The sequence below is a fragment of the Anabrus simplex genome, chromosome 12 (genome assembly GCF_040414725.1).
Source record: "Anabrus simplex isolate iqAnaSimp1 chromosome 12, ASM4041472v1, whole genome shotgun sequence".
NCBI classification, from domain to species: domain Eukaryota; kingdom Metazoa; phylum Arthropoda; class Insecta; order Orthoptera; family Tettigoniidae; genus Anabrus; species Anabrus simplex.
Window position 1 is genome coordinate 52185438 of NC_090276.1, and position 24308 is coordinate 52209745.

Sequence of the window (24308 nt, forward strand, 5' to 3'; positions counted from 1 at the left end):
ATGGAGCTTGTCATCCGCTACTTCGAAGATTGCTTTCGTACGTGACCGGTAATTAATTCACACCCGAGAAACAGCGAGACTTCGCCGATTTTCCGATCACTAAAGTTTTCATTTTTCGGTTCCCATCATATTAGCTCCCACCACTGTATACCTTTCTTTACTTGTTAATTGTTCCACACAAACCACAAATGCCGGATTACACAGTTAATGTTGGTACAAAATTCGAGTTACAGAGTATTTTTTCCTTTAAGGGAGGAAATGTTTGCTTTCAGTGATAGAGAAATAAATACACGCGTGAAGAATACGACAACATATTGTAGTTGGTCTTGATTGAGGCTACTTCGAGATACAGAAAATTCGAGTAATGGAAGTTCGAGATATCGAGGTTCGACTGTATTCACACATAAACATGTATAGAAATGTATGAAACAAGTTCGCTATGGGTTGACGTAACACGAACATAATTATGAAACAGGCAAGTTAACTTAGTATAATAAGATGCATGTATGGAAAAAAACTTACTAAGGGATAGCAATAATAACATTATTTAGAAGAATGTATTAGGGGCTATTTTATTAATGTAAAACAAGCCAGTTCCGCTAGGGTTCAGATGGGCCTATCAAGCGACTACTACTTCTCGGTCGTTGTTCTTGGCTTTCTAGGCCAGGACCACTACATCACCATAAGGCAGCTCCGTCAGATTGTTCTTACATAGACTGAGTGGATCTCAAACCAGCCCTCAGATCTCGGTAAAAATATCTGATCTGGCAGGGAATCGAACCTAGACCTACAAGTAAGATGGCAGGCTCGCATCCTAGACCGCAGATCATCACGATCTAGGGCCCCGTAACAGTTCAGTTTTTACGGTGAAGAAGTCAAATGTATCTCTCATAGGACGTAAGTTTTACAAGACCGAACCACAGTCGTAAATAACGTAGCGACAATTTTCGGACGGATGATGAAAGAGAGAGAGAGACGTGGCAGGCAAGAGTTCGACTCGCACCGGCCGGCCGTGAGTCAGTCGATGACCCAGTAGCTGGTGACGCTCCGGCCCTCATCGCGTGCTAGCGACACTCGCTCTTACGTAACAACTTCAACCAAGCAGTGTGAACTTCAGAACAACAGAGCACACTATACTGAAATTCAAGTTAAGAGCTTAGGAAAAGTATCCTTCCGCATGTGAGCACGTCCCCTGTTCCCCCTTCCCGTCTCGTCGTGGTTCTCCATCTCCGCCACAACCAGCTTATCATTAACGCCGTGCGTCCATCTGACAAGTACAGTACTTCATTCTGAAATAGTGAAGCATCAAACGAAATCACTGCCTTTCACATAGCTGTACTTTGATTACGTACCATACCTATTTATTCCTTTATTGACCATGTAAAACCTACAGATTACTGACGAATTCCGAGGCAAGAGAAGCAAGAATTATTTTTGTTTCATAATGCGATTTGTGTGAGGCACATGGAGACTTACAACATACGTATACGATTCCGCTCTCGTGCAACGACTGTCAGTGGCAGTTTCTCACAGTTAAAAAAGCTGAAAAACCCACCGGTGAGTGGGATTGCAAAATACAATGCTTCCAGGAATGTTGTAAATATTGTAGTCTCGTCATTCGGAAGGTAAAAACGAACTCATGATCCTCTCATGACAACATTTCTGTAGGTAGAGGGCGGTTGCGAATATAAAGTAAAGTACACATTATTATTATTATTATTATCGAATACGCCAAAGATCCTATTCCCATACCGTGTTAAGGCCCTTCCTGTTTTATTTACGGCGAGTGCTGAGCTGACACATCGTTCTTTCCCTGGAAACTTGGATTTTCCATTCCAAGCGAACGGCGTAAACACTGTACACAGAAATGCCGATCAGCTGCGCGGACTTTTTCACGTCTTCCACAGTCCACAGTGGATTCTAATCTCGTAGGCTACTGTAAACGTTTAAAACAATTTGGTTTAGATTTTCTACTTTATTTTCCTCTACTTGTGTTAGCTTTAAAGTATTTCACAGGGAACTCAAGCGTCACAGCATCACACACGTCTTGCTCACAGCTGGCAGCCATTATGAATACTGAACAGTGAACACGCTGTTGCAGCCAGTATTGCCAACAGTTTTCTTGGATCCATCTTCAACGTCCCACCTATTATGCGAACTTATCAACAGTGGAATGAACTCGAACAAACTTACTAAGTACACAGTGCAATAAGATATCAATATCATATTAAATTATTATTATTTTGCTACATACACCACTGAGAACAATAACTATTCACAGCCATCTACGTATGAAATATAAGAGTTGGTAACGAACCCGAATAACATACAACCTGTGATATATTTTCCATATTTATACAGGCAAAAATTTTAATTCATCAAGTCAGTTCACCAGAATATCTAACCAAACTGAAGGAAGCTCCTGACTTCAGGTACAAGTAACAAACCTAGGGAACTATTTGGCGCTGCGGAAGCCTTTTCACCGACCAGAAGTCTGACTAACATCAAAGGGACCGCTAAGGTCTTAAGTTGACTCTCAGTATAGAGACAATTCATATCAATGAAGGAAACGCATCCCATCTAGATATTGCTAACATGTTAAGAATCTATACCAAAACATTTCTCAGAATCCGTACGCAGGCACAGCGAAGTGCGGAGACATGCTTTACGTCCCTGTTTATGCTTTTATCCACCTTAAAAATTATGAAGATCGGGAGTCTGGACATACACGTAATTTTATCACCTGCTCATAATCTCTTAACAGGATACGTCTTCTGTTACCTCAACCAGAAATGTATTTTGAACACGATTGCCTCCACAACGCACGTGCGATACGAGTTCAAAACGCGTAACAAGAGACCTGGCCGGCGTCTCTTAAACACATCTAATTTGAATCTCTCCCATCTTAAAAATGCATCTAGACCGGGAATTCCAACATGCAGGTGTTATTTTAACGTACTTCGGCGAGAATGATCATGATACTTGTTGCTAAAAGGGGCCTAATATCTAGGTCATCGGCTCCTAGTGGTACGAAATGTAATGGCAATTTGAGAGTCCAGAATCATCCACTGAGCAGAATTCAAAACTTGATAATGAATGGATGATATGAATTTAAAACAATCAGTGGATTCGACACACAATGCCCCATCCCTGTAACTATCTTAAATCAATAATATTACTGATCAAATGACTGTTTCTAAAGCACAATCCTGAATCGACGATGCTTGTTGACTAAAGGGGCCCAAAAACCAGGTCAAGTGCCCCTCATAAGGGTACTTATCGCTAGCTCAGTAGAACTATGACATTTGTCAAGTTGCGGTACAAATCAAAAGCAGCGTGGACTCACGGTGATCCATACGTTATGGTACTACTCACAAGTATTGTGCGTCGCACAGGTAACGCAGACCTATGGTGTTTCTCACATAGGTGTACTTATCACAGGGACTCTCACTTTCCCGTGGTGTTCCTCACATAGTGGGTGCTAATCACAAGCAACGCAGACCCACGGTGTCGCTCTCTCCTGCTACTAATCACAAACCTATTGTGTACCTAACATAGTGGTATTACTCGCAAGTAAAGGCGACCCATGGTGTTCCTCGCGTGATGGTACTAATCAGAAGTAATTTATTGGTTCTAATACAATCATCCCTTGGTCGCCTCTTGCGACAGGCAGGGGATACCATAGATGTATTCTTCGTCTGCGTCCCCCACCCACAGGAGGTTCGGCGAGAATGAGGTAATGCTTCAAGTTTCACATAGCCGGAAGCCAGAAGTGTATTTAAAACACGATGGCCTCTATAATACATGTGCAACAGACACGGGCGCAGATGTACAGTACTTATTGCAGAGCTGGCACAAAAATGACTCGTTGGGGCTTGAATTGTGGTGCTAGAGGCGATCGTTTATCCAGCAGAAGTTCGAGGAGAGTATAAAGGGACGCAGCAACACTTGTTAGAATCAGATTTCAAATTTTGGACCTCAACCACCAGCATTATGCCTGATCAGTCACAGCTGATGAACAATGATCAGCGACCACTTGAGCGGACAGATTTTGTCGCCCCCCCCCCCTCCCCCATTTAGCTCTCACACGCTTGAGTCTCAAGGCCGATTTCTGTTTTTTCGATCAGAACGCGGAATTTCTTCCATTACCACTGTTCGCGACAATCCAGCCTCATTACTGTAAAGAGAACGCATTTCAAAATATCTGTAGAAAGATTTCAGAATTCATAGAACGCGCTGATAGAAAAGTATCTACTGCACAGATTAAATGTCATGTAAACACACTACTGTTTACATTTTACTCCCCTCTGCCCTTCGGGATAAGGACGAGAGTTTACTTTGTAACTAGCAAGTGCCCACTTGATGTAGCAACTTCCTTTTCTGGGTTTGTTATGGCTGTATCAAACATGTTTAATTTATTGTGAAGAAAAGCCCAATTCACCATCTTCCTTTCAAATAAAATCAAATCAAAATCTCTTTATTTGCAAATGAGGTGTCTACCTCGGTGGCAAATGGTACACTAAAATACATTATTGTCAAGCACTAAATTTTAAATTAACAAGAGACAAAGAAAATTTTCCTAGAATACAATATTATATAATTTACGCTAATAATTTGTTCTATTAAACACATACATCATCCTTAATAAATTTATATTGTTTACAAAATTCTACTTATAATATCTTACAAACATAGTCAACTCATATACAGTATGTGAAATTACTTCTAATAATAATATACAACTGGTATAAGATTAAAATTAACATTGAATTTATTTACATATTTATATTTTACCCATTTTGAAACATAAGTAGCATAACGACCTGCTGCGTCTTAACCAGAGCCCATTTTGCTACCACTTTTCAGAGTTCCTAAAGGGCCTTCACAGCTACCGTAGCGGTCGCAGGGCCCTCGAAGTCCCCACTGTACTTCACCCCTACAGGCAGTCCCCTACTTGGGCTGTCCAAACTCCATAGACCAGGGGATGGAATTAATTTAATCACACACATTTTTTATTTACAATATCCTGCACTGGTCGAATGCCCTCTAATATTTCATTTATTTTCTCTGTTGTTGTTTATTCTCTTCTTGAATATCTGTACAGATTTTGGAAAATGATCAAACACTACCCCTGGTAAACTGTTCCACTCCTTCACGCCCTTCCCAATGAATGAAAATTTACCCCAATCGCTTCTGTTAAAATTCCTTCTAATTTTGTACTTGTCAGTTCTACCAATATAATTATTTTCCAACTGAAGCCTCTCACGGATATCTCTCCATGCTTCTTCTCCGGTATAGGCTCTATATAATCCTATAAGTCTAGTTTTCTCCCTTCTCTTACTTAAAGGTTCCCAACCAAGTTCCTTTAACATTTCTGATACACTACTCTTTCTCCTGAAATCCCCTGTTACAAACCTTACTGCTTTCCTCTGCACACCATCTAGTTCTTTTATTAGGTATTCTTGGTGAGGATCCCAAACACTGTTTGCATATTCCAATAATGGACGAGCCATACTTAAGTAACTTTTTTCTTTTAATTCTTTGTTGCATCCTTTAAGTAGCCTCATTATGACATGTAACGATTTGTATGCTTTCCCAACAATGTCATCAACATGACCCTTCCAGTGCAAATTACTTTCAAATCTCACACCTAAGTATTTGCACTTGCCATCTTTAGGGATAACTACCTCATCCAAAGTATATTCAAATTCAGTTTTAAAGCTCCTGTTTGTAAATGTTGTAACAGTTGATTTGCCTCCATTAACCTTCATATTATTTTCTTCAACCCATTCTTGGATACTCTCAATGTCCCTTTGTAATTCTGAGCAATCCTCAACGTTATTTATTTCCCTATAAACAATTATGTCATCTGCATACAATCTTATTTTTGATGTTATATTGTTCCCTAAATCATTTGCGTATATTAAGAAAAGTAACGGACCAATTATACTACCCTGTGCAATTCCCTTCCAAACTTTCTCCTCCTGTGATATATAATTTCCTACTTTGACTTTCTGAACCCTTGAATTTAGAAATGTTCTTATCCAACGTATAACCCTTACGTCCAGTCCTATTCCCTCCAATTTCTTTGATAATATTCCATGTTCCACTCTATCATAGGCATAGGAAAGATCTATGGCTATGCAATCTAACTGGCCTCCTGAATCCAACTGATCTGATATGTCCTGCTGAAATCCCACCAGTTGTGCCTCACAAGAAAATTTCTTTCTAAATCCATACTGGCTCCTCATGAACCAATTTTTATCATCACATATCCCTCTGATGTACTTTGATATTAAACTCTCCAGTATTTTACAAACTATACTGGTCAGGCTGATTGGTCTGTAGTTCTCTGGTTTCCTTTTATCACCCTTTCCTTTATAAATTGGTATTATTATAGATTCCTTCCATTCCTTTGGTATTACACTATTATTTATGACATAGTCAAAGAGAAATGTTAAATAAGGCACTATATACCACTCCATCGTCTTTAATACCTCCCCAGTAATTTGATCACTTCCTGCTGCTTTTCCTTGCTGAAGCAGTTGGATTTCTCTGAAAATATCTTCATTTGTGAATGAGAAGCTTCTTGTTTCCCTATGTGTCTCTCCCTCTCTATCTTCTGTTATGGTTTCCAAGTCCTGACAATCTTCTACTGAATCTCTGAATTCCCTACTGAAGAGGTTTGCTTTCTCATTATCTGTTAAATAGTGTTCATCCCCTTCTCCCACCACTGTAGGAATTTGGATTCCTTTTCCTTTTTGATTCCTAATATATGAATACAGCTTTTTCCATTTCCCTTTGTGGTCATTACCCTCTTGAAGAATGCCATTCATATAATTCTCTTTTGCTTCCTTTTTCACTCTATTCAGTTCCCTCATTAGCTGTTTTCTAGTTTCTCTATTCTCCCTACCCTCTTTGATTTTCCTGTTTACTATTCTACATTTCCTTTTTAATTTTCTTATTTCCCTTGTATAATAAACAGGGTCTGAGGTCATTTTACCCTTCTTAACAGGTACAAATCTCTTCTCTCCTTCCCAAATGATTCCTTTAAATTTAGCCCAAAGTGTATCCACATTACTCCCTTCACTTATCCAACAACTGAATTGTGATTTAAGGTAAGTCCCAAATTCATCAACTTTAGTTTTTCTGTATAATTTCTTGTCTTGTGTGACCCTCTTATTAAGCCTTTTTGGTACCAGTCCTACATCCATTATTACAGCCTTATGGTCACCTATTCCTTCAATTACCTCAGTTTTATCAACAATTTCCCATGGTTTAACCAAGAATACATCTAGTAAGTTATTGAGACGAGTCGGTTCTTGTACTACTTGTGTAAATCCTCCCTCCCAAATTAACTTATTTGCCAGTTTCTGTTCATGGGCTTCACTTGCAGCTCCATTCCATTCAACTTCAGGCAAGTTTAGATCTCCCCCAATTATTACCATATCATTATTATTGTTTTTATGAGTATAATCTATTATTTTCTCAAATATTTCCATGTCTCTTTCCTCTCTTCCAGGCCTGTATGTTCCTATAATTCCCACCTCCTTCATATTATGACAAACTAATTTTATCCCTAATATTTCATCCCTTTCATCGGTAAACCATTCATGTGAACAATAAGTTTCCTTCACCAGAATAAACACCCCCGCTCCCTTTTTATCTCCTCGGTCTCTACGATAGACTGTGTACCCTTCTGGAAATACTTCTCTATTACCCACCCCTTCTCTCAACCATGATTCTACTCCTATCACCACATCAGTCTCATAAGATTCCATCAATGTACCGAATTTTAATTGTTTATTTACTACACTCTGACAGTTTACCAAGAGCAATCTCAGACCTCCTTCCTCCCTAAAAATTGACTGTTGCAATTGGGTAACATTTGACTCATGAGTTGAGAACGTCCCTGGAACCCAGATCCTTGTACATAGATCTTGATTTAAGGGTCTGGGTTTTCTGGCAAGTTTCCCTGTATGTGCCAGTTTAGTGGTATGGGTTTTCTTAAGTACAGATTTGTTTGCAAATCTCTGTTGATAATTGTAGCAATTTGTCTACAGAGATTTGCTTTTCCATTACCATTCAGATGTAACCCATGCCTAGTAAACATTTGCCTCCCAAGACCTAAAGTATCTACTACATAGACATTTCTAAAACTCTTACATAATCTCTTGATTTTTAAATTTACATCATGTACAGCTTTGTTCACACATGAGTCCTCTAAAAGGTCATACCTAGGTGGCACATTAACTACAATTACTTTTGAGTCAGGTAGTTTGGAAATCTTACCTCTGAGAGTCATAATTAGTTCCTCACCTTCATTTGCAGCAATGTCATTTGTACCACTCACAATTACCACATAATTGTCCTTCTCTAACACAGGATCACAACTTGAAAGGACATCTTCAGTTTTGGCACCTGGTTTTATTAGTCCTAAAACCTCAGTTTCTGGATTCTGCAGCTCATCCTTGATGCCTTCTGCCATACCCCGCCCTTGACTGCCTGCGTAGAGATGAATCTTTGGCGATCTTGACTTTCGGTTGGTTTTCTTCTTCTGTAGGTTACCTCCACTGGATAAATTATTTGGAAAACTTGGTATGTCTTCTTCTGGAACTTGCTGAAGTAACTGAAATCTATTTTGGCACTGCAAAGAGTTTTTTCCCGGTTTTAAGTTGTACGTAGTTTCTCCCATATGTTTAACATTAGGCCTAAAATGGCTACGCGTCACTTCCGTCCACGGCGATCTTTCTTCTCCAATGTCTTCTTTATCTTCCAGTTTCTTTATTCTGTCCTTTAAGCTTTCATTTTCATGTTTCAGAGCGCATAAATCTTCTTGTAGCACTCCTAAAATCTTAATTATAGTTTCATATGTCTCTCTTGTTGTTCTGCCTCACTATCGGTTTGTTTACACTCGGGACACAGCCACTCACTTTCTTCAATATCAGTCCTATTTACAATATTTGCACAACGAAAATGGTACCATTCATCACACTTACGACATAGAATCCCATTTTTAACTACTCTTCTGCATTTGCCACATTTTTCACTGCATCTTACACCATTATCTACTACGGATATCACAGACTCACACACAGTAGTCGCCATCTTGGTTACCTTTCTAAGAAATGACTTGAAGGTCACAGGTATTTTCTCTCGGATAAGAAAAATGCCTTCAATACTTGAGTAGTTGCACGAAATTTGGTAACATACGTGGTTGAAATAGTATTTTTAATTCTACTGATTTATTCTTCTTATTCATTATTTTAGGCCTATGACCTTAGATGTTAGGCCCCTTTAAACAAGAAGCATCATCATATTTATTAGGGTTAAGAGTGTATATGGGACATAATTTAAGGATAAACGAAATTTTTATTCCAGATTCAAAATTTTGTATATAACAAAAATATAAAGTAAAGCTTATATTTACATATGATTACTACGTAGTTGAAAATTTGAAGGAAAAAAATTAACGAATGATACACATTTCTTTTTTTTCATATAGTAATGTTTAGGATAAGAATAAAAAACACAATATGATTGAATATATACAATATGTTTGTCCTTGTTAGCAACCTTAGATCCTGGCTGTTTTTAGTCAGCACACGCATTGCATACACTCTTCTGATGTTCAGCGCAGACCCATTTGGCGCACTGGAAAAACCTTCTCTGGTTGCCATTGATGCTTTCACAGCCTGTACTTATAGACATGATACTGTATAGGCTTTTGGGCTTATGCTGTGTCAAGAAAATAAGTTGAGACTCTTTACGTTTCGCAGAGACCTATGCTCTGCGTCATCGGAAGAAAATCCCGACTGTCCGAGAAAGGCTTCTTAAACAATGACTTTTTGAAATTTAGACGTCCAGATGGCTCCTCGGACGTGGCACAGCGCTAGCGTTCAAAGCGGAAGCTGACCGAACCATCAGAATAAGTTTAAGAGGGTCACATAACATGTGTACGTAACATATGACATTGCCACACGCCTGGAATGAAACATCTGGCGATGAGGAAGGCTTTTTCTGGTGCTTTAATTTTTTGCTCTGCCACACAGATGACATCGTCCAATATTTCCATGAACTGGCGGTGCTCCAGCAGGATTTTCTTCGATTTTCAGCATTACCTTTCCATGTCTGATTTCTTTCGGTATTATCTGCATAGTGATGCCCCTCTGTACTTCAGGTTTGATGAAGTCCAGGGCCACGGTTTGTAATAATTTTCCACGGTTTACTATTTCATTGTTGTTGTTAGCTTTATACACAATAAGGGCATTCACCCATGCAACGCTCATGATGTGAAAGAAAAGAGTTAGGGGCCATCGTCGAGAATTCCTAGCAATATCGTACTGGCCACACATTTCGTGCACCATGTCAACCCCAAATTTTGTGCCATTGTAAGTTGTTATCGTAACTGGTTTGCGAGCTGCACCTATTGTTTCATCTATGGCTTTGGAGTTGTGCATTGTAGAGATCAGAAGCACTGCTTTGCTTTTTTTCAGCACGCAGGAAACTAAAGCCAGATTTTCTTGGAAGCCGAACAGCATGCTATTTACTTCTCTGCTTTTGTCGGGCAAAAAACAAGGAGGAACTTCAGTTTTTTTAGTGTTCCAGTGAAGGTCAGAGACTTATCATCAAAGAATTCCTTTGCAACAGAAATTGATGAAAACCAATTATCGGCCACTATATTTCGGTTTGTGCCTGATACTGGTTCCACAAGACTGCTTACTACGTCTTTGCAGGAGTTGCTAAGTTTGTATGGACCATCAGGTTGTATTCCTAAATAAACTTCAAGATTAGTAGTGTAATAGTTGTTAGTGATGTTAGAGCAAACACTTTAATGCCATATTTGGCAGGCTTCTTAGGCATAAATTGTTTTAAGGGGCACCTACCCGTAAAAGCGACCAGTTGCTCGTCTGAAGTAAGGTAGTCAGTTTATACATTTCTTTACAGTTTTCGACAAACTTTTCAAAAACTCCTCTAAGTGGTGCCATTTTATCTACTGCCCTTCTAGCCAGGGAACTGTTTACGTCATCAAAGCACAAACACCAAATGAGAAATCTGAAACGCTGTTCACTCATTGTTACGTAACAGGCATCTATTCCAGTCCTGTTACTCATGTCCCATACTCATTACGCTTCGTCTGCCAGCACGCAAGACTACATAAATACAGAATACCAATTATGCTCTCATCTTAATCTCATCTGTTACTTTAGTACCCCTTTCCCTTTGGAAGTTTTGCTTAATCTTATCCATATAAATATTAGTGCTGGTAACAACTTTCTGAATTATATCAGTATCCAAACAACACTCAACTGATTTTAAATGAGTATTTGCGTATTTACCTTCTCTTCGAAGTCCTGCCTTGTGCAACAAGGGAATTATATTTTGTCGCCTTGTTCGTGAAGTTCTAGGTTCCAACAGCACTAGGTACCATCTTGAAATCCTGTCTTTTCCAGGGTAAAATTCTCGGTGAAACCTATCCTGCCCAGTTTCTTGTCTTGTCTTATGTCTTCCTGGTCACCCTCTTCTGAACTGCTTTCGCCAATTTCGGTGTCGGGCATTTCTTCAACAAAGTCATCTTCACATCCATCAGATATTCTAAGAACACTTTCTTTATCACTCTCAGTTTCTGCAAGCCAGCAGCGTATTTGTTCACTATCTAATTCAAACATTACTCATCGATCAAGGTATTAATTACCGCTTAGTTTCAACGAAAAATATATAAGTACCAAACACACAAAATATTAAAACTACTTCACAAATAAAAAAGCCACAAATAGTCGCATGGATTACTATTGTAATTGATGGTTATGAATTTCATGTTTTTGGTCCGTATTGAACTGAGAATAATATATAAGTAATAATAATAATAATAATAACGTAAATGTTTCCACCTTTTCAATACAATATATTCACAAAATTACAAAATTATACGGTACTAGTTTCGACCCATCTAGAGGTCATCATCAGCCGTATTGGAGCAAAGATCATTTGTGGCGAAATCCTAAGACAATATTATTTTAAAGAATAACAAGTGAAATGAGATTTTATGGTAATAGTTAATAATACAAGGAATATACATACTAAGAGGTTTTTAACAAAGAATAAAGTATAAATGGGGTGTTGTAAAAATTATAATCATGGAAATCAGTAAGTTCTTGTATTGAAATGAAATATGGCTTAGGAAGAGGGCTTAAGGTGGGGCTGAAGGGTGCGGGAGAAAGTGTAATTGTCTTGGAAAAGTACCTTTGATTAAATTTAGGATTGAGTTTAGGTTGGCTGCATTATTGTTTCTGAGGAAAGTGATAAATAGATCGAAGAGTATGTTGGGTTTCTCTGAGATTTCATTGAGATTGTGACTGGCATTAAAGTATTGGTCTAGGTGTATGTAGTAATTTTCCATTATGTTCAGTAAAGGGCCCTTGTTTGCTAATACGAGGATGTCCATGTCTTGTTCAATATTGGTGAAATTATGGTTATAATCTTGCATGTGTTGGCCGATGGCTGAAAACTTGTTGTATTTTATTGCGTTAGTGTGCTCGTGGTATCTGATAATGAAGTTTCTCCCGGTTTGCCCGATGTAGGTTTTTTTACAGGTGGTACATTTGATCCTATAAACTCCTGATTTTAAAAAACTGCTGGTCTTGTTGATGTGTGAAGTATTGTATAAAACATTCATGTTCTTATTGTTGGTTTTGAAGGCTATTTTAACGCCTTGTTTCTTAAAGATGTTGGTTAACTTGTAGATATCATTGTTGAACGTGAAGGTGGAAAATGTTAGAGGTTTGGTTATTTCTTTTTTGAGGGTAGTTTTTGGGCGATGTTTGTGTTTATTGATTATCCTTTCTATAAAATGATTGCTGAAGCCGTTGAATTTTGCGATTCCGCGGATTGAGTTCGTTTTTTAGATCTTTATTGGACATAGGTATGCTGAAGGATAATCAATAAACACAAACATCGCCCAAAAACTACCCTCAAAAAAGAAATAACCAAACCTCTAACATTTTCCACCTTCACGTTCAACAATGATATCTACAAGTTAACCAACATCTTTAAGAAACAAGGCGTTAAAATAGCCTTCAAAACCAACAATAAGAACATGAATGTTTTATACAATACTTCACACATCAACAAGACCAGCAGTTTTTTAAAATCAGGAGTTTATAGGATCAAATGTACCACCTGTAAAAAAACCTACATCGGGCAAACCGGGAGAAACTTCATTATCAGATACCACGAGCACACTAACGCAATAAAATACAACAAGTTTTCAGCCATCGGCCAACACATGCAAGATTATAACCATAATTTCACCAATATTGAACAAGACATGGACATCCTCGTATTAGCAAACAAGGGCCCTTTACTGAACATAATGGAAAATTACTACATACACCTAGACCAATACTTTAATGCCAGTCACAATCTCAATGAAATCTCAGAGAAACCCAACATACTCTTCGATCTATTTATCACTTTCCTCAGAAACAATAATGCAGCCAACCTAAACTCAATCCTAAATTTAATCAAAGGTACTTTTCCAAGACAATTACACTTTCTCCCACACCCTTCAGCCCCACCTTAAGCCCTCTTCCTAAGCCATATTTCATTTCAATACAAGAACTTACTGATTTCCATGATTATAATTTTTACAACACCCCATTTATACTTTATTCTTTGTTAAAAACCTCTTAGTATGTATATTCCTTGTATTATTAACTATTACCATAACATCTCATTTCACTTGTTATTCTTTAAAATAATATTGTCTTAGGATTTCGCCACAAATGATCTTTGCTCCAATACGGCTGATGATGACCCCTAGATGGGTCGAAACTAGTACCGTATAATTTTGTAATTTTGTGAATATATTGTATTGAAAAGGTGGAAACATTTACGTTATTATTATTATTACTTATATATTACTATTGTAATCCGAACAAATTAAAAAATCCATCAACACTGATGCGTCTGTTTTGAGTTCTGCCTCTTGAATGACAGCAGTGCGGGTATGTGTGGGGAAGGTAGATGACCGCTCAAGGTTATGAGTGTTGCCAACCCTTAGTTGCAGCGTGAAATGTACCGCTGGATTACAGTAGTAATCCGTGCGACTACTGCAGTGTTAGTAAAGGGAAAAATGTATAATATAATAACACTGCTAGCCAATTAATGTTATTGTAATCAAGCACTTCCCCATAATGTGCATTGAAAAATTCACAGAATTCCTTGAAACGTTCGTGCGTATAGTAAAGCTGTGGCCACTTTTTAACACCTTGATAATAAACGATCTTGCACTCAAGGGAAGTTTACTAAGCTGTCGCCACATTCATGAATGACGTGTGACATGCAACCAATTCCTGTCAAAAGTACGTTCAATTGTTTTCAAGTTTATAAAAAATATTGATTTTCCTCTGAAAGCACTTCCAAATGTAAAATTTAGTGCTATCAACTGGCCTACAGATTGCTTTCTATGATACGCTATTTTCTTGAATACTTGTGCCAAATCTGCTGAAGATGGTTCCTATGTTTCGGAGGCAACAGACCACCGGAAACGTGACTGCAGTGGCACAATTACACGTAATATTTATGTAGCATCCCAACGCAAACCCGGAAACCTTGGTCCCATCTCTTGATACGTGGTCGGCAATATGGTGAAATGAATTTATATTTAATGTTTCTACGGCCTTCCTGACGCCAATTACAGCTCACGAGCTAATGAAGAAGAAATGAATGGTGAATGAAATTGGATAAGGAGGTGGAAGGAATCGGCTGTGGCCTATTATGCCTTGAAGTGAAAATGGGGAAACCACAGAAAACAATTCTCGGGACAGTCGATGGTGGTGTTCGAACACACACGGCCACTCCGCTTGGTTCTGTAGCATCAGGATTGCTATGTCAATAGATAAGCTCACAAAATTATCTTTTCCCAGTTCTTGTTTAGGATATGCACATCAGGGTGCTAGAATTTTATTTACAACAGATTTGTATTTCACATTCTGACACAAGAGAATTTAGGATAATGTTGATCTCTGACGTGCAGTCCGTGGAATTGCAACTCTGATCATGATAAATGATGTGAAAGCTAAATATTCCCTGCACCAATGCAAAGTGCCTCATCATCACCTAACGAAGACAGAAAGTACCTACTGTTACTTAACGTAATATTTTGAGCAGCAGACTGCAAAATAAACAAACCATTTACGAATATCTTGAAAATGGCCTTCACAGCCGCAGATCTTACAATCATGAGAATATAACCAGCTTTTGGGTGGTTTGAAATTGTATCTCCATGGGGAGTGAATATTTCTTTAAACGGAGAATTCACTTCTCCTTTAGCAGGTTAGCAATCCCTATTTGCTAACACAGCGGGACCACGCAGTTGGTCGGCCACTGCTATTAATATTTAGAAATTTCATGATCCGTATTGAAGTGGGATTACAATATTTAAAAATTGCATCCATCAGTCCAGCTCTGTCCGCCGATCACTCAGGCTGCTCAAGGTGAGTTCGTTTCTAGTATTCTCTGGGTTTTTCTAGACTTTTCTTTTTGATCTTTCCTTCCGATCTTTTGCCTAATTCGACTTCTAATTTCTTCCCCAGGTTCCTCAACCCATATTGAAGTGGGAATTAATTCTTTGGATCTTACCAAGTTCATGTTTACGTTTATTTTCCGGAACCAACTACAGAACACACATAGTGTCAACTTCATATGACAATAAACCTCACAGCATAATTTAACAGTTTTAGAAAACTAAAGTTATATATAAGCAGGACAAACCGCCATGGGTATACAACGGAATCATCATTTTAACGGATTTTAAAATGGAATGCAACATCACCTACCATATTTTATTTTATATGCATCTGTGCAAATGTTATAGTGTGTTTTTAAAGTTGTTTTAAAGTCATATTTCATATTCATCCATGCAGATGTTATAGTGTGTGTAAAGTTGTTTTAGGGTTTTACTGTGTTTGCCCGATTTGACTTTGTGGCTGATGATGGCACATATCTGGTGCCGAAACTAGTACCTCATTTGAACGATATGTGATTCTTTCACATTAATAAATATCTTTGTATTGAATAGGAGGAACCTTCTTAATTTTTAAATATTGCTGCCACTGCTAAGCAGTCTTAGAGGGGCGTGCCAATCCAACTGATGAGCCCAAATGGCACGCCTGGGCGAAAATTGACAAATGCACACGGCCTAACCACCCAAAAGCTGGTTCTATTCTCGTGATTGTAACATTTACAAATAAATTAAGCTCAATGTCAGGTCTACGGGTACAATAAGATATGTGAATAATTAAAACAACTTATTCAATTATAATGCCAGCCCCGCAGTGGAGGGGTAGCGTGTCTGCATCTTACGCGGAGGCCCCGGGTTCGATTCCCAGCCAAATTAAACTTCCTTAAAGTCTTCTTTTAAAACAAACCACCGCGCCGAGTGGCTCGGAAAGTTGAGGAGCTGACGTTCTGACCCTAATTTGGCAGGTTCGATCCAGGCTCAGTCCAGTGGTATTTAAAGCTGCTCAAATACATCAACCTCGTGCCCGTAGATTTAATGTCACGTGAAAGAACTCCTGCGGGACTAAATTCCGGACCTCAGCGTCCCCGAAAACTGTAAAAGTAGTGGGACCTAAAGCAAATATTATTATTGGAAACAAACCACATTATGCTTCCTAGTGCCTTTCAGTTTTTTCAATGAACAGGAACGTGAGTTCTTCCATCATAAGCCACTGAAAATGTATGTTGCAAAGCATACAGAATGATTATGTATTTATTTAGCGAATGACTCTTAGTCGCAGGAGTGTCCTAGGACATGTTCGGTTCGCCTGGATCTTTCTATTTGACACCTGGATGCGATATGATGAGGTAGGGAGAGTGAAATCCCAGTGTCGGTAGATAGCCTACCCCTGTGCAATAACACCAAGGGGTCCCCTAAAGGTATAATGTCTCCATCCGACGAACCACCCTCACTCCATATCAGCGCCGTCTCGATCCTCCTATACTGCCTGCTCTATGCGAGTTTTTTGCGACTAAGCTGCGAAAAAATTTCTCCGCTAGATGGCAGGCATAGACGCACAATGTTCCAAACTTATTCTAATGACGACAGCCTACAAAACACTTTGCAGTATGGTCATATGTTCACTGAAACTCTTAAATTACATCAGTAATATTCAATTTTGACAATATTACCTGTATGAAGGCTTGGAGTGGTACCGTACTTTTAGTGTTCTTGCCAACGCAATATCAGTTAATAGAGGTCTTACGAAACTTGGTTAGGATAATATCACTAACAGTTTGCTGATGTTCTTTGACCACACACTGTAACAAAACACATTCTGAAACGGAAGACGTCTCAAGTCCTCGTATTACGCTCGTACGTTTGAAGGACTTTGACAATAGGGCACAGCAGCTTAAACGAGCTCCTGAAGATACTTCACTAGAGCAACAAAACAAGGTTTTAGTTGTATGTAGGATGCTAAATGGTTTATTTTGTCACCTATTCAATACATATAAAATATTTTACATTTAGGAATTTATTTTCATTCCGCTTGAGACATGTTTCGCCCTTCATTGAGGGCATCATCAGTCATATTACCTTCTCAAGGTAAAAATCATGTACCTGATTAGCATTTAACATGCACAAATTAATACACATTACAATGAGGAAATTAAGTATGAGAAACACTTGTACAATGGTGATGGTTAAACAATATAAGTTTAAGAATAAGATCGGCAGCAATGCTTACAATTACTGGGTAATTATAGCAGAGTTCTGTAGTGGTGCTCTGAAGAATAATTGATGCACTCTTCGGAAATTATAAAATTTATAAAATTATTTACAGTATAACAGTCAGGGGGGAAAGGGTATAGTGCTCGGCGTCAATGTTGGTAACAAAAATTATTGTCAATGGTCGGAAACTATACACTAAATTTACATTATCCAATTGAACAGTTGAGAATATACACTTTATACACATATTTACAAGAGAGCAGCTTGGTGAGCAAGGATATAAAAAATTGTAGTACCAAGTGCGTCCCGTTGTTTTAATCATTGGAAGATGATTGTAGCACTGACCTATCAAAATTATGCAGAGTGGTTTAATCTTAGTTTATAATCACAGGGGGCAGGGAAAATATTCCATAGTCAAATGAGGTTGTATAGTCGTCTGTTTGAAGCACCGGGTTTGTTACGGTGAAATGGTCAGCTTGGACGGAGACTCAATGGGTGTCATTGAGTAACGGGTATTTGAATGGCAACAATGATGGCAGTTATTTGTGGGTAATTGTATTATTGGAAATATGTTGCGGGTTGAATCTTTTGGTTTTCCTTAATTAACTTCTTGTAGCTTGGAATGACGTGTGAAAAACATCGGTGTGAGATGCCAGTGAGACTTAAATTGATAATTTCATGAACGGAAGTAAGAAGGACCTCGGGACGAAGTTACTGTTTTTTTGTTGCTGGTTTAGTGAAATAGATTGGAGTTGCTTATGTTATGAACTGCAGTGGAGAGATTAGAATTTATACGGTAACTACGGAGTCGGAGCGATGTAGCTGGGATGAGGCATCTCTTCATTTTGTCTGCGAAGAGGAGCTGTAGTGGCACGCCATTTTCGTGCCGGTGTGCGCTGGAATTCTAGCGTGTTGGTGGAAGTTGTGTTGTATGAAGTGGAAGTAATCTGATGTGTCGCTGGGAGGCTGTTGTTGATCCATCCTCCCAGCGACACATCAGATTACTTCCACTTCATACAACACAACTTCCACCAACACGCTAGAATTCCAGCGCACACCGGCACGAAAATGGCGTGCCACTACGGCTCCTCTTTGCAGACAAAATGAAGAGATGCCTCATCCCAGCTACATAGCTCCGACTCCGTAGTTACCGTATACATTCTAATTTCTCCACTAGCTGCCTCTGTGGATCCGTGGTAGAGTGTCGGCCTCCGGATCCCAAGATAGCGGGTTCAAACCCGGCAGAGGTAGTCGGATTTTTGAAGGGTGGAAAAAGTCCATTCGATACTCCATGTCGTACGATGTCGGCATGTAAAAGATCTCTGGTGACACATTTGGTGTTTACCCGACAAAATTCATTAAATCTCAGCCATAGGCGCCCAAGAGAGATCCGGTTTACTCTGTCTGCCATCTAGTGGGCCTAGAGTAAAACGGAACGTCGAAATTGACGAGCAGACAGCCAGATGGCGTCAAATCGAAATGTCTGCACACGGTAGCTGAGGCCATACGATTATTATTATTATTATTATTATTATTATTATTATTATTATTATTATTTCTGCACTGCAGTTCATAACATAAGCAACTCCAATCTATTTCACTAGACCAGCAACAAAAAACAGTAACTTCGTCCCGAGGTCCTTCTTACTTTCGTTCATGAAGTTACCAATTTAAGTCTCGCTGGCACCTCACACCAATTTTTTCACACGTCATTTCAAGCTACAAGAAGATAATTAAGGAAAACCGAAAGATTCAACCCGCAACATATTTCCAATAATACAATTACCCACAAATAACTGCCATCATTGTTGCCATTCAAACACCCGTTACTCAATGACACCCATTGAGTCTCCGTCCAAGCTGACCATTTCACCGTAACAAACCCGGTGCTTCAAACAGACGACTATACAACCTCATTTGGCTATGGAATATTTTCCCTGCCCCCTGTGATTATGAACTAAGATTAAACCACTCTGCATAATTTTGATAGGTCAATGCTACAATCATCTTCCAATGATTAAAACAACGGGACGCACTTGGTACTACAATTTTTTATATCCTTGCTCACCAAGCTGCTCTCTTGTAAATATGTGTATAAAGTGTATATTCTCAACTGTTCAATTGGATAATGTAAATTTAGTGTATAGTTTCCGACCATTGACAATAATTTTTGTTACAAACATTGACGCCGAGCACTATACCCTTTCCCCCCTGACTGTTATACTGTAAATAATTTTATAAATTTTATAATTTCCGAAGAGTGCATCAATTATTCTTCAGAGCACCACTACAGAACTCTGCTATAATTACCCAGTAATTGTAAGCATTGCTGCCGATCTTATTCTTAAACTTATATTGTTTAACCATCACCATTGTACAAGTGTTTCTCATACTTAATTTCCTCATTGTAATGTGTATTAATTTGTGCATGTTAAATGCTAATCAGGTACCTGATTTTTTGCCTTGAGAAGGTAATATGACTGATGATGCCCTCAATGAAGGGCGAAACATGTCTCAAGCGGAATTAAAATAAATTCCTAAATGTAAAATATTTTATATGTATTGAATAGGTGACAAAGTAAACCATTTAGCATCCTACATTCAGTATCTTCAATACGGATAACAATGATTTTTATCACTTGCAAAGGTTTTAGTTGTCGAACTCATCCACTGTCCTGATGCATAATCACTTCCATTTAGCGGTATCGAAGCTCTAGGCAGTGAGATGTTGCTGACGTAAATGCCACACTCCATCCTGTCCTCAAAATCAAAACCAAGTACCCGCAAATTAGAATTTGATTTCCTGTTTCTAGTCTGATCGGAATATCATCTGGATATCTGAGGTTGTCCAAAATGTCTAAACATGAAGACGTTTGTTTTGCGATTGTCCGTCACAGTTCTTATCACAAGGAATCCACTATCCTCCACGGATTTAATCACTTTCTGAAAAAATCCGCAGCCTGTTTGCAGTCATTTGACCGGGCCAGGGATGGAATAAATGATGCCCCAATCTAGCGGCGAGGATAGGAATTGTGCCGGCTGCCGAAGCCTATCGCACTCCTCCGGGGCAATGATTAATGAATGACAGATGAAATGGTATTCGAGAGTGTTGCTGGAATTAAATAGGACAGGTAAAAACGGAGTATCCGGAGAAAAACCCGTCCCGCCTCCGCTTTGTCCAGCACAAATCTAACATGGAGTTATCAGGATTTGAACCACGGAACCCAGCGGTGAGAGGCCGGCACACTGCCACTTGAACCACGGAGGCTCCATCACCTTCTGAAAAAAAGGTGTATAGGCAGAGATGCGAGAGTAATCTGAGGATATCCTTTATTAGGTCGACAGCCGCTTTTCTCTTAACTCCCTTCTACACGGTATTTCATGGAGTCGTATCTTTTCTGGCGGCGAACCACCTTGCTGAGATTGGCAAAATTGTACACAACAGTTGAATATTTTGGTGAAAGAATCTGAAGTTTCAGTTCTACAAAAAGTATACCTTGCACAAACGGAAAGAAACAAGTACCTCACCTTAAAATCACTTTTGAAATATCCATAAGCATATCAGGATTAATTCATTTCACAGTTCTATACAAAATATCTCTTGTACGAACGGAAATGACCAGACACGTTTACTCATTGTACGAAATAACTCAGCTTTTCACACACATTCATACACCAATAACACAGTGCTGCACCCACACTGACAGCAAAGATTGTGCGTCTACTGCTGCACTCTTACGGCGACTTGGAGAAATATTGGTATAGTCGCGCCTTCCCGTGTTAAACTAGTGGCACAGAGCAGGCAATATAAGAGGATCGAGACGGTGGTGCTCCATATGAACACAGAATGCCTTATTCTTATCCTGAATGCTTCAAAAAGCTATAGGGCCTACTATTCTTGAATACACTTCCACCAATTTACTCTTCCATCTAAGCAATGTAGTAGTTTCACAGCTGTAGCTTTTTGTTCTGTTAAATTCCTGAAAATTTGGAGAGTATTCTGGTGATTCCCAACGAAAAACATTTTCCATCCTTCACTAAATCTCGCCAGCATTCAAATTGCAGTCAAGCTTCATCATATATATATATAAAATCCCAGGCATTGCCTCTGCAAAGAATGCCATAGAACATAGAATACCACTTAGCAAAGATTGTACTATTGTAATTAGTATAACCATGTTGTAAATTGGAAAGTCCCAAGTAAATGTTTGCTAGTTGCTTTACGTCGCATCGACACAGATAGGTCTTATGGAGACGATGGGACAAGGAAGGGCTAGGAGTGGGAAGGAAGCATCTGCAGCTATCGAGATCGCTAGTAAATGTTTGAAACAGTACATTAAAGCAGTAAGTATCCCCACATCACTACGTGTATTATGTTGAAAATTGAATTAAACCTTGTAATCTAAATAAAAATTTGGGGAAAACACTTATCCCAACAAAATCTTGTGGTGATATGGGACAAACCATGGGATGATTCTAAAAAATATCAGGCAGTGGTAGCCTTAAATACAGTAGTAACAACACTGCTAAATCTCCATCCTGTAAAATACTTCAAATACCAGTATGACATGATTAGGATTTTATTAAATTTGAAAGCTAATTTAAACAAAGGTAATAAAACATTTTGTGAAAAGCATACTTTCTGTTAACTATTATGTACTTAGTATAATAACTGTCAGTCTACAAGTTATACAAGATGTCTTGGAGTAAAATAACTACAGCACATATTATCTGAAACGATACAATTACTTCAATTATATTAACCACTGATCCACGAAAAATTCTAGAAATAAATTCACAGAACATTTGAAAGAAAAAAAATAAGAAGTCTGAAGATCTATAAGATATTATGTGCTATTTTCCTTCCTTTCTGAAAAATAAATTACAAAAGTACGTGTGCACTAACTGAATCACCATAACACATTAGTAGAAAAGTCATGTTGAACCAAGCAAGGTTGATATCTTCCTGCCCCAAAATTTTCTTTTCCACATTAGAAACCACTTAGTGGTACAAATCCTCCTTGTGCAATTATCCACATAAACATAATACTGCAATGTTATAATGAGGAATACATAGTTACTACTCACCTTCTGGAAAGGACAGCACAGGATGGAAGCATGGGTCGAGAAGGGCGATGCGCTCTGCAGTGGTCAGCAAGTCGGGCTGCTGAGGTTGTGTAGGGTCCGCACGCCCAGTGCACAGAGCACACCAGCTCAGAGGCGGTCGACAACCACATCTCACGGTGGTTGGACGTGCCGCTTTCTTCGAGCCCAAGTGCAGACCTGCTGTCTGAAGCAGCTTACGTTTTCGGAAAACGCTGCGCAGCAGAGGCCGTGTGCGAGAGCATCCAGTGGACGACTCGCCGCCGCCGTCCTGAGGTTTGCAACCCGCACCACCTGGCAATGTGCCATGGAAACCATTCACCACTATCGGGGGATGGTGATTGTTTGGCCGGCCACTAGCCGCTGTCATCGTGCTGGTAGTGGTATTAGCCGCGTTCACAACCGGATGTTCTCCTAGACACACGTGTCCTTTGGCAGCCCGGATTTGTCTGCACAACACACAGTGCTTCCATGGTTAATACCATATTTTTATTCTAGGTAAGGTTACCCACTACGAATAGCCTTCAGTAACAATGATATCTATTTCAGTACTTTGTTCACAATCAACATCTTAAACACAAATTCTATCAAAATCAAATATTGGGTAATTTACTTGAAGCAAAGAAGATATACATGCATGCAGTTACGCTTGGGGAAAATATTTTAAGAATCAGTTATAAATATTTATTTGATTGTCACAAATTAATTGAAATGCTTTTTTGATTTTAATTACACAATGTTAGCACATAAATTATTAATGGCAAACTGTTACTAATTTGGCAGGCGTAATCTTAAGTAACAAAATATATCAACACTCATAGATGTAGATCTAAAATAAAGCCATTTGACATTACAATAAAATCCACTCTTCACATATTCATGAGAAAAATAAAGAAAAACAAATGAAGATTAAAAGGTATTTGTAGTTATTTTAACACTTGAAATAATGTTTACAGTGATAAAATGCCATGTACACATGTACAATGTACTGCATGTACTTTGCAATTTGTCATTGGACAAAATGAATATATCCATCAACAGTACTGTACATACGTACATACAGCATGAAAAAAGGAAAGTATAATAACCAAACCAATCCATATACATAAAGTAGAAGAGGAAACCTGAATACCTCAGATCTTGGTGCAATTTCATATTAATGGCAAATAAAATGAAAAATGTAACTCTTGCTTGATTCTAGTGGTACTGTCATTAAACAAATAAGTAAATTATAAAATTGGACAACAGATATTTCTGTAAAAATGAGAGCACGTTATTTTATGCAGCATCTATTATAAGAGCATGAGCAGAAGACACAAGTTCTACAGTTTTACATGAAATCTGAACAAGAGATATAATTATCTGTTTAGAAAAACTGTACATAATTGTGAGACATGACCTGAAATAACTGCAGTGAGAAACGAAGGAAAAGCAATGAATGTAGTAAAAAAAAAGGCACAACATAGAAGGA

General features: G+C 38.6%; 1 protein-coding gene across 4 annotated transcripts in view; it reads right to left on the reverse strand.

Annotated features, from left to right (window-relative positions):
• The window catches only part of nsl1 (non-specific lethal 1), a 337743-nt gene that overhangs the window by 80897 nt on the left and 232538 nt on the right, over positions 1-24308 (reverse strand). For all 4 annotated transcript variants that reach the window (XM_067156327.2, XM_067156326.2, XM_067156329.2 and 1 more), the window contains one exon: positions 22823-23286. In XM_067156327.2, the coding sequence (XP_067012428.2) occupies positions 22823-23286 (464 nt within the window). The remainder of the gene's footprint in view (positions 1-22822; positions 23287-24308) is intronic.